The 18744-nt window shown below is 47.6% G+C and overlaps 3 protein-coding genes across 3 annotated transcripts; all 3 read right to left on the bottom strand.

Annotated features, from left to right (window-relative positions):
• Window positions 1-714: 714 nt before the first annotated feature.
• Window positions 715-10077, bottom strand: LOC120895349 (calcineurin-binding protein cabin-1-like). Its single transcript, XM_040298628.1, has 23 exons — window positions 9899-10077; window positions 9687-9800; window positions 8958-9611; window positions 8717-8888; window positions 8545-8646; window positions 8302-8482; window positions 8051-8237; window positions 7718-7974; window positions 7254-7422; window positions 6875-7177; window positions 6628-6790; window positions 6402-6558; window positions 6191-6328; window positions 5842-6120; window positions 5432-5773; window positions 5181-5354; window positions 4084-5107; window positions 3749-4003; window positions 3518-3681; window positions 2983-3445; window positions 2331-2904; window positions 1109-2267; window positions 715-1029 (listed from the first exon to the last, which is right to left on the bottom strand). Exons 1-23 carry the CDS (start codon window positions 9986-9988, stop codon window positions 861-863), a joined length of 7290 nt encoding a protein of 2429 aa, XP_040154562.1. The 5' UTR covers window positions 9989-10077; the 3' UTR covers window positions 715-860.
• Window positions 10078-10364: 287 nt separating this feature from the next.
• Window positions 10365-12148, bottom strand: LOC120896802 (toll-interacting protein-like). Its single transcript, XM_040301253.1, has 4 exons — window positions 11993-12148; window positions 11390-11515; window positions 10925-11302; window positions 10365-10849 (listed from the first exon to the last, which is right to left on the bottom strand). The coding sequence occupies exons 1-4, from the start codon at window positions 12032-12034 to the stop codon at window positions 10580-10582; spliced, it is 816 nt and encodes a 271-aa protein (XP_040157187.1). The 5' UTR covers window positions 12035-12148; the 3' UTR covers window positions 10365-10579.
• A 1274-nt stretch (window positions 12149-13422) lies between these two features.
• Window positions 13423-14474, bottom strand: LOC120895550. The gene is made up of 3 exons (XM_040299037.1): window positions 14218-14474; window positions 13778-13851; window positions 13423-13697 (listed from the first exon to the last, which is right to left on the bottom strand). Exons 1-3 carry the CDS (start codon window positions 14236-14238, stop codon window positions 13526-13528), a joined length of 267 nt encoding a protein of 88 aa, XP_040154971.1. The 5' UTR covers window positions 14239-14474; the 3' UTR covers window positions 13423-13525.
• Window positions 14475-18744: the final 4270 nt, after the last annotated feature.

Here is an 18744-nt window from a genome sequence, read left to right as displayed (position 1 = left end):
GAGATACGAACGATTCCGACACTGCATCCCATCCCAGATATTGCTCTTATGCTGCTTGATGGGGCTGGCAATTTCATCCAAAGATGGCGGGGGCACCTCGTCGTCGGCACCAATGTTGTCGCTGGTGTTACTGCTGTGCTGTTGCTGTGGTGGTTGCCTTGTTCTGCCACTTACTTCAGCCTCTCCTACCTCCGCTCCATTTAGGTGTCCTTCGAAGTAGCACTTCCACCTTTCGATCACCTCCCGCTCGCCCGTCTGGAGATTTCCTTCCGCATCCCGGCACATTGCGCTTTTAGGAGCAAACCCGCTCTGTGCCTCCTTCAATCTCCTGTAGAATAAGCGTGTGTCCCCCGACTGAGAAAGCTGCTCCAGGAGCTCAGTCGTCTGTAGATCTCCACGTTCTGACGGGTTTCATGCCGTAGCCTGCTGGCGCGCGTTGCATTCTTCTCGAATAGTCCTCGTTTGCACTCTTCGTTGAACCATTCCTTTTTCTCTCTACGCGGTAAGCGGCCGTTCTTGTGTTCGGCTGCAGTGCTGATGTCTCGTTCTACCATATGCCAGTGATCTGTGAGGGGCATCGCGGCGATGTTGTTGTCGGCCGGAAGCGCTTCCCCGAGCCTTGTCGCTTACCACTCCGACTCATCAGCACACTTCAACCGGTCCAGGTAAAGTTTGCTCAAGAGGGTAAGAAAATAGAAAACTCTCGCAAAAGCGTACAGTTTAAATAATGTTTATTGGCAGTTTCTGCGAGCTTCTTACTAAGCACTATATTATGATAAATGCAAACAATCGAGCGATCACGTGTATCATTGATCAGGAATCAAGCCGCTCGTTGGTAGCGCGGCATGATCCAGTAACGATCATTCCAGCACGATCACGTCGTCCGGATCATCCATCGGCTTGGGTTTGGTGTTGGACGATGGGGGACCCTGCTTCGGACCGGTGGCACCTTCACTTTCGCGCGCTTTGTTCGCCTTTTGTCGCTCGGCTAGCTTTTGCTGTAAAGTTTTCGCTTGCTGCTGGCTGGGCCTTAGGAAAAAGAGCGGGAAAGGATGCATTAAGAGCAAATAGGAAAGAGCGAACTGCAATTTCAAATTTAATCCCTTACCCAACGCCCATTGTATGCGCCGCCATCGACGGAGAGGATCTTCCAGCACTACCACTGCCGCTACCGATCGCCGACTTCGCCCCTCTGCTGTAACCGTCGGCTTGGAATGCTCCCGACGCTACTGGTGTGATCGTTGCACTGATTCTTGGCATGCCGCCCGTCGTGGTGGTGGGACTAGCAGTGAAACGACTGCCTCCTGCTGGACCAACCGGACCGGATCCACCACCAGCTCCAGTACCTGCTGCTGCTGCCATACTCACCATTGCGGCCTGCATCGCCATCGTATTGGTGCTGGAGGCTTTGTTCGATTGCTTTGCCGATTGCTTCCGGCCACCGCCACCACCACCACCACCCGTTGCCGTTTGCTGCGTGGTACGGTCACCGCCCTTCATGCTCATCAGCAGCGAGCGTGCCATGGTGGGATACTTTTGCAGCAGCTCCGCATAGGACGCTAGCAAATCCTTTGGCAAGGATCCGGCCCCGACACCCAGCCCGGCGGCGGCGGGGAGCGTTTTATCCGTTCGGTTGACGTTCGCTCCGGTGGCTGGTTTACTGCCGCCTGCCATTGGAGGTTGTACGAGGACGGGCTCGATCGACAGGCCGGGCACGCCGAGCTGCGAGATGGCGGCTTGATGCGAGTGCACCGGTCTGCTGTACGGTGTCGGGCGCGACTGTTGGCCCGCGGCGTTACCCGCTTTACCCTTGCCCTTCGTTTTGCGGCTTCCCGCCGGCTCCTTGTGCCGTGCCGGTATAGGTCCCTCCGATGGGGTAATGGTAAGGATCGGCGATGGTGAGGAAACGCGCTGCGACGCGCTACCGAACGGTGAGGACACGCGTGCATCTTTCTTCGTTGGCAGTGTGCCCGTCAGCGTGGACATCGGAGTGAGCGTAATGGTGGCAAGCTGGTGCTGCTGGTGCGGCTGGTGCTGCTGCTGCTGCTGTGGCAGTTGATCGAGGTTAATGGAAGTGATCGTACTGCTGGCAGCTGATTTACCACCGGAAGCCTTTTTACTTCCACCAGCTGTTGGCGGTTGATAATCCTTTCCAACCATTCCTTTCTGCAGCCCGGCCGGCAATAGAGGCAGTGGAGAGGGCGTGGAAGTGCTCCGATCGGTATTGGGGGACATCGACACCGCCTGTTTTTGCATCTTCAACGTAGCTGTGCATAGAAGAAAATGTTATGAAAATGAGTGGAATGTGCGCGTGGAACTGCTCAACTTACTCAAATACTCGTTCAGGGCGGCAGTCATCATTGGATTGGTACCGAGTGATGCGATGTTTGGGATTGTACTGAAGAGCTTAAGATACTGTTGAAACAGGGCGGCAGGATTGGTGGTCGACGATGAAGCAGGCAATTGTTGCGCTAGTGCACTGACCGCTGGCAACGGAGCAGCCGAACCGGTCGGCATCGGTAGGAGCAGTTCGTTCGGGGACGTTGCGGAGAATGCCATCGATTTCGTTGTGGTGGTCGTTGACGCGCCTCCCATCGTCGGCATTGTGCTGGCAGCGGAGGAGGTGATTTTCGAGCCACTGGCACCGGCGGTCGAGGTTGCTGCGGCATCGTGCATGATTGGTGTGATGGTCACACGGGACGAAAGCTCCGACATCATGCTGGACACGCTGGTTCGAGCGTATTGGCCTGATGGTCCGGAATAGCCCTGCTGCTGAACAACCGTCTGTTCCACGGTCGACGATGTAGCGATGGAGGATGCTGCTGCGGGCAGCGAAGGGTTGACCGCACTGGATTTGGTCCCACCCAAGCGTCTGTTCTGTTTCGTCAGCCCGGGAATAAAATTCTGTTGCAGGTAAAGTAACAAAAAGGTGAGTCATTTGATGTATCAAAGTAAAATAAAGGGTAGCCGAACATCTCTTACCGCAGATATGGGCTGCATTGGTACGATCATTGTTGCAGGAAGTTCGCCACTGGTGAGCATCTGCTTCGAACCATTGCCACCATTGCTTGAAGTACCCGCTCCGCCTGCACCTGTGCCACTGGCCGCATTTTGCTGCTTTTCCTGCGTCTTTCGGTAGTTGATTTCGTACGTGCAGAGCTTTACGGCCAAATCGAGCAGGCTGGCATTGTCCGGCAGTTTCAGGCCCTTGTCGCTAATGAACGCTCGGTACGCGTCGATCAGTACCGTCGCAAACAGCGGCTCCTTGGACTGCATGTGCTTGATGATCTTCCGGTACGCCTTGTACACGTCGACCATTAGCGAGAGCAGCTCGGCATCGTTGTGCCCGTCGGACGCTTTCTTCAATATGCTGCGATACACCTGCACACAGAACAGTATCGCCTGCTGGACCAACTCTTTCCGCTCAAAGTCATTTAAATATTTCCTATCCGGGAAAAAAGGGGAAACACTCGCATTAGCAGTGGGTCAAATGGAGATGGTGGACCATGTGACTTACTTGTCCGGTTCCGGTGTGCGCTGCAATTGAAGTGCCAACTCCAGCAGCACTTCATGCTCGGAAAATTCTTTCAACGTTTCCATCAGCACGATAACGCATTTCGAGATGTGTGAGGCAAAGTTACCCGGCCGATCGATATCCGATGCAGGAATACGCCACAAACCCTGTAAATGGATCGAGACGGTACATTTAAAGCTCACCCACTACTTCAAGCGTACGGTGCGATCTTACATTGAAAAAGTTGGTCGTCTTCCGTTCGGTAAACAGCCCAGGTATTTGATTGCCGAGCGTGGTACGATACGTGCCGAGCAGCAGCTGGCGGGCACTTTCGAACGACTTGGTCGCACCGGGCGCATGCATGAAATGATGTATGAGCCGGTACATCGATTTGTAGTGCTCGGGGAAGCGCGTTATGCACTCTTCCAGGTTTTTAATGCACAGCTTGAAGATGGTATCCCTCTGGGCGGGGCTGATCGTCTGTTGGTTCTAAAATGGTAAGAATGATACCAAATGCGCCGTTAGTACTTTCTGCCGAAGAAGTTCGTCTGTTGCTTGCCATTGCTTACAATAAGCTCATCATCCGTCGAGGTGCTATCACTGTCCGAGTCGGACGACGAATCCGTATCACTGTCGGACGAATCGCTGCTCGACGAGGACGTGCTAGTCGTGGTCGTAGTGGTGGTCGTTGTGGACGTAATTGCGCTTTCCTGCGAACCGCGGCGCAGTGACGGGTTTTGCGGATCGCCCAGCTGTTTCAGCTCCTCCACCCGGATGTGTTCGAGCACGCGGCCCGCTGGAGGAGGCGGATTCGCACCAGTGGTGGCTGGTGAAGGTACATTTTCATCTTCCAACACTAGCACATCATCCGTTGCCGGTTGTGTTTCGACCGGTTTCGGACTGTTTAGCGTTGGAGTAGTACCACCCGCCTGTTGCATCGGTGCTTTGTCACCTTCCTCGACTGTTGTAGGCGCGTTCGATGCCCCATCGGGTTGCACTGCTGCTGTTGTTGTTTCACCCGACTTGCCCACCTTTGGCGATGCAACCGAAACGTCCATTTCGACCGGTCCTCCCGCATTGCCACCGTTTGGCGAGATCTTTCGCTTGAGCATGGTTTCGTTAATTTTGGCACGATTCACCGCGAACGGACTGGTGGACAGCTCCTTCAGCGTGCGCAGAAACAGTCGCGACGTTTTCTTGTTTATCGGCGAGTGCTGCTCCACGTACTTCATGATGGCCGCGTTGATGCGGTAAAATATCTCCAGCGCTTCGATCGCCAGCTGGGACGGGCTGCTGTGATTGATCTTGATCGGATAGGTCGCATTACACTCGTACAGATATTTGGCCGACTTGAGGTAGTGGGTCAGATAGACGGCCGGGTGTTCCTTCTTCTTTTCCGCTATCTTGCCCAGCATGTAGTGATGCAGCCAGATTTCGTCCTCGTGGGTCGGGCCATTGTCCTGGTTCGGTTGCAGCTGCTGCTGTTCATCGATGCCGTCTCCGGCCGCGCACAGCTTGATCAGGCTTACCTTATTGAAGCACGTGAATGCTATATCGAGACAGCGCTCCTTGTGCGTTTCTACCAGCGCGAAGCTGTGATGGAAGAGGATCCACAAAGGGGTCAGTTAGGCAGTGCTACGTCATTTTATCAGTGCGAATAATGTACCTTTCCATGGACAGTGTGTCACTCAGCAGCTTGAGGCTGCGGGAACAGAACGAATGAATGTTGTACGCGAAGGAACCGTACTCGATCCACAGCTGCGAGTCTTCTTCGTTCAGCTGCAGGCACTGATCGAAACACTTCATCCCGTTGTCAGTTTCGTCTAGAAATTCCTGCAATCTGGAACAATAAGACACGTTGGTTACACACACACATACACCGCTCCGTTTTTGCACAAGCGTTTCCCTGCCACTTACGGTATTACTTCCGTTGAGTTGAGCTTCGTTTCAATTTTGCTCGCCTTGGACAGCGATATGCCTGCCCAGGAATCGAACCGTGCTGGTTCCAGGGCCAGATCCATCACGTAGTACTTGATCGCACGGGTAAAGTCCTGAGTTTTGAAGTAGAAATCAGCCAGCAGATAGAAGATTGGCTTTACTTCGCTCTGCAAAATGTTCGCGCCCTCGGGCAGCGTGTTGCCCTTGCCATCGATGAACTCCGATATGGGCCGGGACAGTTTCATCATATTGATATCGCTCGGTATCAGCAGAATGATGCGCTGGAGCAGCGCTTCCATGTCGGTTGAGATCGATTCCAGCCTGGAATTTAGTATGGAAACAGTTATATCGAACTCGCATAATACCGACCCCACACGCCGCTCACATACTTGTAGGAATTAAAATCGGGCAGCCGGTCGGGTCGATAGAGATCAAACAGCTGAATAGCTCGCTCCCAGGTAAGCGATACCTGTGCAGCGCAGTGATCTTGTATGTGCCGGAGCCGAGGTCTTTTTTGCGGATATCCGTACAGGCAGTACGTCACCTGTTCGAGATATTCGTTTAAAATCTCGCGGAAAGGTTCCAGCATTGGTGAACGAATTTTGGGTACCACGACGTCGAGTGTGTGAAACAGCAATCCACTGTCGCCCTTGGAGCACCAGTTTTTCCTGTGCGGCGAGAAAATAAATACGCGAATGCAATAAAAGCAGAAATTAACCACTCCCGGGCAATTCTTACTTTCCGAGCAACTCATGAGCAACGAAACACATCATGATCGAATTGCACAAACGCTCTGGCTCCAATTCTAACGCTCCACTTTGATCGGCAATTGCCGGCGTGCGATTTAGCTTAACTGAACTGTCCATATCGTCCTGTCTGTAAAAGCAGGGTGAGGGTTTGCATAAATGACAGTGTACAATTAGCAGTCCGCAGCCTTTCACCGCAATACCTTTCCAAGATGTAGTAAAGAACGATCCACGCTCTCCAGCATTCGATGAGACATAGCTGGGCGGTGTAGTTCTTCTCGCCGCTCGGGTCCAGCTGATGGGTGAGCAAACGATGCAACGATTGAAGGAGACGCGATAGATTTTTGCCCAGTATATCAACTGAAAGAATGCAAAGGTATGATTGTTTAACAAAACCCGTCACTATTTAGAGAGCCCCGCAACACGCACTCATCACCACCCCTTCCTGCTTGATGATGGACTCGATGTACAGCAGCGCAAAGTTAATATTATTCGCCCACATTCGCGACATTTTGCTGTCGTGCTGTACCGGGGCAGTAATAAACTGCTGGACAGAGTAGGTGAACGATTTTTCCGACCAGAGGAAACATTCCTGAAGTTAGAAATATCGCGAAAGAGAAGGGTAAATATCGTTACCAATCGTTGATTGCATATAAAGAGCAATCACGCGTGTTACCTCCATTTCCGCCATATTCCAGAGCGATTCCAGCAGCATTTGCATTTGAATGGTAAGGCTAAGAATCGTTTCATTTGGATTGCCAACCGATGTGTAGTAGCGTAAGGTATCCTTCAAGATATCAACCACCTGCTCATGTTCCCCGGCATCGTAGTGACGCTTAACGCGCTCGATGCGTAGCTTCCGTTCAGTTTCGCCGATCAGCTCACGGACCGAGCTGCTGCTGATGCGCGTGTTTGCCTTCTGATTTGGAAAGCTCAACTCTACGCGTGAACCATCCGACGATTCGACGAGCTCTTGAATCTGTAAAAGTTACAATTGCCGTGGATGAAAGGTGAGGCGTAAAAAAATATACAAATGGTATCGAGAATCTTCTTACCGTATAAAGGTTATCTAAAGCTAAATCAAACTTTTGCATACTGCAATCCAGAATGTAGGCAATCCACAGCAGTCGAATGCGATACAGCATCACGATTTGCAGATTGGGTAAACTGTCCACATAGAAACGGCAGCGATGGAATACTTCCTCGTCGAATTGATCAAACACACTGGAAAGGATTGGAGCATTGAAACATTGGCATGTCATTTTACTAATTTTGATATCGTTACACCCTAACATGTGCCGGTCTCATTGTACAGTCGTCAACTCGTACGACTTAACAACATGCCCTTCATGGGGGCAAGCCCCAACTAGACCGTGCCGCCATACGTAGGACTGGCTATCCAGCTATGGGGGGGGGGGGGGGTAATCCAAAAGTCACTGACAGTCTCAACCTCACAAGTGGTACAGGCAGGCCTTGACCGACAACGGTTGTTGAGCCAAAAAAAGACACCCTAACATACCTGTTTGTATCCTCCTCACGACACTTTGCCAGCCCTGCATCAAGCTTCAGTTCCAGATGAAACAGTGTGATTTGAAAGATCACTTCCAGCCGCTCCTCGGACAGTTGATTCCATGCATCGTAATCGGTAAACTCCACAAAGAACGAGTGTACCTTCAGGTACAGTGTGCGGAGTTCTGGCTTCATCGCAACACCCCAAGATTTAGAAACGTGAGCTAAAAATCCGTACATTAACGCGTACACGTCGATGTCGTTTTTCTGAGCGATATAAAAAGTGTGTGTGTGTGTGTAAGAATTAATAGTCCCGCCAGTGAATGAAACATTGCAATATTACCTTCATTTCGGCGATAAAGTTATGCAAATCACATTCACTGCAAAAGTCCAGCTGTGTAGTAATCTGTTGGACATGTTCTTTAGGTGAGCCGGTTCGATTTCCTTCCTCCTGCTTGTTTACCGTTACCCTTTTTAGCTCCTTTTCCTCTTCCACCGTGAAAGGCGAATCTTTGAATTGTAGTTCCTCCCTGCAGAAAAAATACGCAATTATTTTGCGAAATTGCTGCAAGAAAGGGCACACAGCGCACTTACGAAAGGTGTTGCTTCACGGCCTGTTTGAAGAATGAGTCCACCGTAGCGTCGACCGGATCATTCACCTCCTGTACGCTCTTCTTTCGGGTCGAGCGGCGATTTTTGTGCCATCCCCATTGCTCCAGAATTTTTAGCTCCGAGCCCCGTCGCCGTGCCTTGTTTTTGGCCTGCTCGTTGGCATCTGTGCAGTGGATGGAAACATGAATGCACTACGCATCGTTTGCACCTATCAACTCGTCTTACCGACTCCGGAATCAGCACTATCAGCAGCCGATGTACCATTGCCATTGGTTTCATCGTTACTTTTCACTGCACCCCCGGCACCATTCGCATCGTTTGCTTCTTCTGCAACAAAATGTGTAAAATTGTGTCAAATGCTGAGTACATTATGCTTGCTCCGGCTCTCAGCACTCACCACACAATTCATCCTCTTCCGTTTCCATTCGATTGTCGTCCTTTGCAGTTGATACATCAGTGGCAGATTCGGTCGGTAGCGGTGCCATTTCCACATCATCTTCCATAGGTTCCGGTTGCTCCTTCCGATGTTCGCAGAACAGTGCGTCCGTGTCAACCATAAAAACACATTTCTATGCAAAAGATAAAAGTCATGTATGAGAGAGAGAGAGAGAGAAAAAAGATTATGCTACACATCTTACCAGATCGAGCTCCTCCATTAGACAGTTCACCTGCACCAACGCATTGCCGATCGTTTCGAAACTGAGATCATCGATTTTCAGCACATTTTTAAGCGTCTCCGGCATGGCGGTAATGTCCACCGGCTCCTCTGCCGGGTGGCATGGTTTGAACAGCTCATCGAACGTTTCCAAAGCACGGGCCAGTGGTCGTTGTTTCTCCGCCTCGGTGAAATCAAACACCGGTGGCACGGTGAACACGGTATCCAGATATGGGAGGGTGGATTTAAACCGTTCCCTGATCGCTCGCAGCACATCCACGTACAGCTTGTTGCGGCCATCCTTCCGATGGCACTGGCTGGCCCATCCGTACGCTTCCACCACGTTCGAGGCGCTGCAAAACACGCGCAGCAGCCCCTCCATGCTGGGCCAGTGATTTGGGTTGCGCTTGAGACACTTTTCGAAGTACAGCTTCGATATCTGCAGATGGCCCGTCTTCAGTGCCATGCGCGCCAGCCGGGACATGGTGTACACATCCGTCTCGTCGAGATCCATCGCCTTCATGAGAAACTCGATGGCGAGCCGGTCGTTGCCCTGCTCTTCGTAGATCAGCCCAATGTTGCGGTAGCAGTTGTACTTCACCGCAAACAGTTTGCTGTCCGTTTGGGTGGAGGCGACCTAGAACGATACAAATGGGGTGTTTTGTGTTTTGAAAGCGTTTCCAAGCGGCTTCGTACGCCCGGCGGCTCATACATCGTTGATGACTTGAGTGTCCAACAGCTCCAGCAGCAGCTCCAGCGCATCTTGCTGCTTGTTCTCATTTTTCATCTGCAGAGCGCGCACATACTCCGAGATGGCAATGGTTTCCTAGAAGGAGAAGAAAGTTACTCTGAAGGGGTTGCCGATGATGCTGGCGGAAACACACCCGCCGCGGGGAGTGTAAACAAACGATGTACTTAACCTACCTCTGCTTCCTTCGTCACTATTAACTCCGTATCGAATCCATTGCTATCTTCGTCGGATTCTTCCTCGTTTAGTGCTGAAATTCGAATCATTTCTAAATGAATTTATCTTACGATTCGTTTATTCGTGTGACTGCACGAGTTTGCGATGGCGGCAAAAGCGACTTTGTTTACATGCCTTCGGTGACCCTTTTGCAAAAAAAAAAACACCGCTTGTCACTGCCAACTTAAGGTGACGTATAATGAGCGCAAAAGGTGTGACAGCTTTTCTACACGGAACGCTACAAATGTCGAAAGCGACATTTAGCTTTGAAACGTAAATCGTGAACCACATTTTATTCAAACGCTTTCTTGCTGTTATCCATTTAACATACAGCATTTTTAATTTATTTTTTAATTATTTTTATAGAGGCTTTGGGGCCTTTTGGCTGACATTCGCCTGTGGGATCATAAAGCAATGAAACACAAATTTCCATTGGAAGGTGTAAGTCTAGCGTAAATTTATTAAATACAGTTAGAAGCGCTCGTAAATATTAACATAAACAACAAAAATATATTGGAAGGTTCAATAAACTTGCTCACGCGGCGCCACTGAAAATGCCTCCTGCCCGATAATAAGCGCACCATCATATTCCTCCGAACACGGCCCCACTCACTCTCCATTCCCCTAGCGTTCCGAGCAATCTAGCTGCTCATCTGCAGCAGGGCATTAATCACTGCATCGCGGTCTTGATTGTTGGCCACGGCGACCGATTTGATCACTTCCTTGTCGACCTGCGGGAACATCTCGTGTATGCGCGTCAGATCGTCGTCCGTCAGCACTGGAGGCGGTGGCCGGGCTACCTGCGGCTGGTTCGGTGCAACGAACACGGGCATCGGAGTACCGGTGGCCACATTCGGTACCAATACGACCGGTGCATTGGTCTGTATCATGCGCGGTTGGACGACCATGTTCTGGAAAGGGGGAAAAAAAGATCCAATGAGCTCGAAGCTGATGCATGAAATCTTCTCGCTTTCCCTGCTACTTACATTAAAGCTCATCACCATGTCGAGGCTACCTTCCAGCCCTTCGCCCTGCTTACCGCTCAGCGGATACCAGTCTTCGTGTGTTTCGCCCCTCAGCACCGACTGGGGGATACGAATTTCGGCCCAGGCAATCAACTCGTCCATCGAAAAGTTACACTCGTCGTAGATCTCGAGCGCAATCGTGTCGACGCCGGCCGGCAGCTGACAGTGTATGACCCGATTCCAGCGTGGATTGCGACCACCGTTCGGTGCCGTCTGCGTTTCGTACACAAAGTGGCCCACCCGCAGACGCACGTACGGATCCATCCGGGTGATGCCGTAGTTTTTCACCAGCTTCGCCTGCGCGATGGTGATGCTCAGGCGTCCGACAAAGTTCGGCGCCTACGGTGGATGGTGGAGTGCGAGAAATGAGGAACAATTTGAGTACTGTGTGAACATTCGTGTGCGGGTGTGTATGGGCGTACTTACCATATGGGGCGTGTACGTATTGTGGTAACTTTGAAGGGCAAGTGCGGCCTGCCTGTCCGATACCTCCTGAATGTCTTGCGCTGTCGTAACACGCAAAAACTCATCCGGCAGCGGTCCAAGATAAGCCTGCAAATGAAACAAACAGAAGGTTCTAGATTACACCCAGCCGTAAAAATGCTCCCCTGCAAAGGTAGCAGGTTGAAATGAATCGGGAGCAACGTGTAGTGTAATGCTTTTCCAGAAGTATGTTCCAGCTACACTGCAAGTCATTCCCACCTGCGGTGAGATGCATTTGAAAGGTTTCTTGTCACCAACGAGCAACACCGCAACAATTACAAAGCACAGATACTCTGTGGAATCACGGCACTTTGTGTATGAGATTGCACGTTTTGCATAAGATCAGTCTAGCCTTTAACGAAACGGTCCTACACAGCCCAGTTGGAACATGAATCATATCAACAATGTGTACAAATTACATTTTTTATCGCTGATAAAGAACGACGTAGATAGATAGGGGGTAGAATGCTGCCCTCCCCAAAACCGCTGCGTACGGCAAGGGTGCAGGGGTGCGACAAGAAAGATATCGATATTTAGGCAATTTACCCGCTTCCAGTGTTCGTTAGATCTTGGCGTCACTTCCTCCATGGCTAGGGACAAAGCAAAGTCCGTAAACACAGGTCTTTTTTTCACTTGCTATCAACAAAAATACAACACCACCGCCAGCTGGATTTGCAGATATGGCACGAACGAGACGGCATCTGGCAGGTCGGGTCAACAGCGGGGTTTCCCTCATTCGCCATATTGGATTTTGGTGTGACAACTGAGTGAAGTAAACATCAGAAACAAACAACCAACTTTTGGCGCAAAACATAGGGTGAGTGAAAAAATTAACTGATTTGCGTGGTTTATATTATAAAAGGTGTGTTTTTTATACTCTAGATAACGAATTGCAGAAATCGGTTGGGATTTGGTTAAGGTAGAAATTGTGTTACTATTGAATTCGAACTGCCTCCTTGGTTAAGTGATTGTGTTCATAGTTCTCATCCAATAACCGACTTTGGTGTTTTAGCAATTAAACCTTTTAATAGAACTCATAAATATTGAACAAACTGAGCCTGTTGTTATGAAGGAGTTTGGCATAACGACCGGAAGCAACAATCCGTGAACTTATGAAGGCATATTGTCTACTGGTTCTTCATCTGATACAATCTGTAACAACAAGATAACAGACAAGGGATAACAGTCTTTAGCGGTAAGTACGCTTTTATTATTCAGATCAAGCTCACTTTCTGCTCTTCTTCACTATGATTCTTGTAAGGGCGGATGCTGATCGATCCCTATACGGAACGTATTCTCCGTTGTTGCTATTGCTTTTTTATCGTGATTTTTACTGCTATTTTGATCCTTCGCTACGTTCGCTTCTCTCCGTAGGAAGGGTTGACCATGTGATTACTTTTTTATTCCTCAGATGCTATATCACCTTGGTGGTCTAAGCTTCCTGGAGAATAGTCCGAAACCTCCGTTGTCTGTTAACTCTTAAACAGAACTTGTGCACGGCATCTTTTCACCGCAGCATGTGCCATTGGGCTAGGGTTTTCCCATGCAATGCGAATTGGTTAGACAGCCAGACAGCTCATACAGCTCGTTACTATTTATTGCACTTCCTTTACAGTCCTGTTACAGATATGGTGCCAACTTCTCTTCTAAGCATTCTCATCACGAACACGTTTTGGAGAGTTTCGTATTATTTGAAAAAAAAGGTCCATATTTCAGTGGTGTTGAGGCTGAATAATTTCTCAGCTTCAATTTCTATGAGCCAACAGCGGAACCACATTCTCATGTAGTCTTTGTCTCGGAAATCTCGAAACCAAAATTCTCAAAAATAATGTCCAAAACTGGATAAAAATCAATCCAAAAAATAGCATCCAATCTTTAATCCCATTCCAAATTTTACTAAATTTTGTTTTTTGATACCTACCAGTACCTAAAATATTACGCTTTTCTTTCATTGATTATATCACGAAACAAAACTGTTTCACCTATTAGTACCTACAATTTATTAATAATTCTATTTTTTGGTTCGAAACGCCTAAAGTGCACACGCACATTCGATGGGTGTGCTATCGTTGCCGCTGTTTAGATGTAGGACAGATAGCTGGAGGCGCCCTTCTTCTTCTTACCATACTCCCAACCGTGTTCCTCTTCGTGCGGCTTGACGTTCTTCACCGGGATGCCCACATGTACCGTTTTGACTACGGTTTTCGTATGCAGATGGGTGTGATGCTTAATCGGCACGTGGATGCGAATCCTGTGGACAATACGTATGGAAACACGAAAAGCTCCATCGATTAGTACGCGCGGTGTTACGCAGATCACGTGCATACTCACTTGGCGTGATCCGGAACGGGCAGTGCGTTAAAGGCAGACACAACCATGGCCATGATGAATACTAGGGCAAATACCTGTCCGAAAGAAGCAGAGCAGTAGTGCAACTTTAGTGTTAGTGTTGAATTATCAAATGCTGGGGTTTTCAGGATACACTTAAGGATGCACTTAAAGCTACACCAAAACGTATGTTCTCTGGGGTGCGTGATTGTCCAGGTGGTTGAGTAATTGAATTTAGATGTAAAATTGCATCAATAGTTCACAATATCCACACAAATGATTGTATGTCACTCTCCATGCACACTTGCGCTTTGTCCCTTTGGACGATCGATGTTTAAAGTTCATTTTCCACCATTTAATGTCCTCAGATGCACTATCCTTTTCACTTATTACAACAATTATTGGCACTACAATGGGAACCTTAACCGGGCGCCGTAACTTACAATTTTCGATGCCATTTTCATGATGTATATTTGCAATAGGGTTGGCTTGCGTACTACGAAACGAAATGAAATTAGTCGTAAAATGAATTCCACTGCTAAAGCACTTCTACTGCAAATCCACACTGAACACAACACTGAAATCGCGAGTATCCGTCAGAAGTAATCGCTGAAGGTGCACTGGAGTTCGGTTCGGTCTTCCGTTCCGGTTCGGTCCTGCACTGTGTGCGGTGTGTCGTGCTTGTGCTCGCAGCTGATCGCGGTAGTTATGGTCAGTTTTTGAAACCGACCGATCTTTAAATATCTATCTATCGGCAGCGAGAAATGCTGCGATGCTGCCGGTGCCCACCCCACGCCCTGCAACGCCGCGGGAGTGGCCGGGTCGGCTGGTGGTGGCAAAGCCAGCCGACTGCACGGTACATCGAGTGTAGCTCGATGCTTATGGTGGCTGATTGAAGCCTGTCCACACGCGTCCCGCACGGGTGGTTGGGTATGGGACGGTGGCCTCGCGAGCGGGACAGCCCCTCCGTTTTCCTGTCCATCCATTCATCCTATCCGCCCGGCTACACGGTCGGTGGGGTGGGGTACGGTTGGTTGAGCGGTGGGAGGGCGAAAGATAAACAAAATCCAACGTTATCTCCAGCGCTACTGTCGCGATCGGTGCTTGCCAGCTGCAATCTCTCTCCCTCTATCTTTATCTCTCTCTCTCTCTCTTTCTCTCTCTCCTTCTCTCTCACAATCACTCTATCGGATTCTTTCCTTCTGCCGGGTTTGATTTCCATTTTTGTGCTCATTCGCGCAATAGATGCATGGCATAGGGGTACACCGAAATTCATAGCCCACCCATCGTAGCAGAAACCGGCGAGCCCAAACATAATGTTGATTTCGCCCTCCCTTCCGGTTTCGAGTGGAGCTCGTCGTAACAAGCGCGAAAGCAAACCGCGCGTACCCCGCGAGATCAGTGGGCAGAAGCGCGTGAGACAAGGGGTGAAAGGTTCCCTCCTGCTGGAGGAAAGGCCGAGAAAAGAAAATGATCGCAGCGCAAACGCAGCGGTGATGATCGCAAAAAGAGCCGACCGTACGATCGGTACGTTGTGACCTCCGAAACCGCTCGGCCAGGCTTGTTGATGGAGCTTAGCATTCAAACTGTTTGGGGGATTATGTGTTTTTTAATCTTCCCATTATTGCACGGTTGGATTGGACAGACGCTAACAGAGGCGCCTCGGAAGTAATGGATGTGCGAAAAGTGGCGATTAACCGATATGTTGTATGGGGTCGAAATAGTGCTAAGAAGACTTAATTGGAAACTGATATCCGAACGTCGAGTGTCGAATACCCTTCAATCAATGGTGTTTTTTGCATAAATAATGGACTAAGTAGGATAAGTAACTGTAAAATGTAAACGAGAGAACCATTTGCTCCTATACTGAACTATGGTTTATAGATACAATGGATAGTAAACGGTTTGCGAACGTAGAGCTTTCGAACGTCAAATGCCGACTAAATGGCTTAATAATGTTATCCTTTGTACCGTATACGTCGTCCTTAATTATCTTGTTTATTTTACCCATATCTTGACCCCAAAAAGACTATCAAAGTTTATCTCACTTGTCAGAAAGTTAGTTTGTCTGAAACATTGTCTTCTAAATATTTTTAATTTTTTTATATTTTTTAATTTTAGACTGTAAGATCATTGGATCAGTTGTTCAATGAGATTTACATGATCCTATTGGTTAATATTTGCTGTACGTATATAATTTACTGCGATTTGTGTTTTAACACTCTTTTTAATATTTCCTTTTATTATTCTTCATGACATTATTTCAGTAATTTTAGTAAGTTTTCAGTAATTCAACTTCTTTTTAATCGTTATTATTATTATTATTGTTATTATTATTATTGTTATTATTATTATTATTATTATTATTATTATTATTATTATTATTATTATTATTATTATTATTATTATTATTATTATTATTATTATTATTATTATTATTATTATTATTATTATTATTATTATTATTATTATTATTATTATTATTATTATTATTATTATTATTATTATTATTATTATTATTATTATTATTATTATTATTATTATTATTATTAATTATAATAACGATAATAACGAGAATGACGATAATAATATTAATTAATAATAATTATTATTATTATTACAATTATTATTACTATTATTAATACAATTCTTACCTTTCTCATATGAAATAATTGATAAATAACTAAAATTAAGATCGTTGGCAAGCTTGTTTAGCAACCGTGCTCCGAAAATCTTTCATCCTAAACCGGTACTAAATTTGCGTACGTTTAAGTAATCGGTTTTCCCCTTATCCCGCCAACCAGCCCAGCTTGTACGATCTGAAATACATAATCCTAGCCCGTAGGGTTACCTTTTCTCCTGCTCCAATTCCACCACGATGCACCATAGAAACTTGTTCCCACTGCCCGAGATTAGGCAAGATGTCAAAAAAGGCGTTCGGCATTAAACTCGTTCAAATGCCGGTTCCGTGATGGCCGGGGTGTTTGGTTTGTGGAAAACATGCTTTATCGTAATCGAACATACTGGAACACTTTCCACAGTCGTGCCTGTCTGCACGTGTGTGCATTTGAGTGTGTGCGTGTGGTTTTAAAAGGCCTTTCCATCGAATTTCCCTTTACTTTAATGAAAATCGCGCTTCTTTATCGATTCGCACATCCCGCGGTTTTGCTATCCTCATCCTGTGATAAGCTGCGATAATTGAATTCTGTTCCCTTTTCATCAACCATCGCAACATCCCATCTGCCAACTGTCTGGCGTCCGATCCGCGTGAAAGCCGATGTGTGTGATGGGCTGTGTCCCTTCCGGTTACGAACAAATATTTTATCAGCCGTTGATGAATAGCACCGCTCCAACAGGGCGGCACAGTTCATCACCCAGCATTTTGGTGTGAAAATCACGTCGTAACACGCGTGGAAACGTAACCAATTACGGCGCCCGCCCCGTTTCGCGCGAACGTGTCCTCCGGAGGATTGGCTAGGTTCGTCATCAGCAGCCCGAGATAAGGAGCGCCCGACCGGGCTGTCGGTTAATTCTGTTGTTTTAATTGTCTTCTGTGGTGGATGTTGTTTGCTTCACGGTGCGTTGCTTTGCATACCGAAAATACCAAGTCCGGTCACAGTGCTTGCGCTCATCGAAAGCGGGAGAGTGCTTTCGCGCGGACCATCATTATCCGTCCGATTTCGTAACCGAATGCTGTGTGTTGGCTGTGCGTGTGTGTGTGTGTGTGTTTGTGATGCGATGTGTATCTTCGCACATCATTACGCACGGGTTGTGCGCCCTTTTGGGCAGAGACACTTGGAAAGCGATAATATTATTCGTGCTTTTCCAATGTTTGGTGCGGGAATGTGGCTCAATGCAGCTATCGATCTGAACTAAACAATTTGTTAAGCAGTATGGTAACGGTTTTGTTTACACATTTCATTACATGCTGCTTGTGGCGCATTCTAGTGGTTTGTTTTGGGTTTTGTTTGGGAAAAGGTAAAATGACGGGTTCGTCGCTTTTGTGAACGTTGAAGTCTTTTGACCGCGGCACAAATGAAACATTACTATTTTTATGGAATGTTATGTTGTAAAAACAAATAATGATTTTTAAGTTGATTCTTACAATTTACGTAGTCAAAACATAAATTCCTTGTCGATGAAATATTATTACGCCTTTATTTTCTTTTAAACCGTTATTAGGCAGTATATCCATCTCTTCTCGCGCCCATCACACCGAACCGACGGAACTCGTTTGTACCGTTTACTAGGTTACGAATTACCACTTTTCACTTGCCTGCAAGCACACTCGATCGAATAAGTACGATCGATGTACACATTTTGTTTCCCCGCCACATCTTAGAAAATCAGGTTCGTTATCATGGGTTCCTTCCTTCTGTCGTTTTTTTGTTGTTACTTTGCTTGCCTCTGTACCAACCCATGACTGTTTCTCTTTCTCTCCATCTCTCTTTCATACTGAAAATGGGAAATAATAAGCCGGTGCAAGATTCCGTTGTGATTAATTTCCGTTTCCGCAATGCACTGTGATCACTAAGCACCGTGCAGCGGTAAGCCAGCATCGTGTGCCGCGATCAAACGCTTAAACTACGGTGGAAGGCGACTCGGCTCGGAAAGAGGCCGAAAAGCGAAAGGAAAAGCCCAACCATGCATTTCTGCTACTGTTTTCGGCTGAGGAGCAGGCTTCCTTGCGCTTGCATAATGATAAAACTATGTTATTGTTATTCTTTCTTTCTGTTTTGCACATTGTTGAAGCTACGAGTGTGGGCATTTGAATGTGCCGAGATTGTAGTTTAGAGTTCATTGTTGCTGTTTTGTTGCGCGTCAGATAGTAGCAGCCAGCTTTGTTATCTGGGTAAGATTAGTGCAGGAAAGCTATAGCACAGCTAGAAGCACATGACACTACCTTTACGTTTTAAAACATATCGTAAAATAGGTAATGCACGTAAATCAATACAAAAAGGCTACAAAAG

Source organism: Anopheles arabiensis, chromosome 2 (genome assembly GCF_016920715.1).
Source record: "Anopheles arabiensis isolate DONGOLA chromosome 2, AaraD3, whole genome shotgun sequence".
Lineage (NCBI taxonomy): Eukaryota > Metazoa > Arthropoda > Insecta > Diptera > Culicidae > Anopheles > Anopheles arabiensis.
Note: the sequence above shows the minus strand (reverse complement) of the source record. Positions and strands in the feature narration are given on the sequence as shown.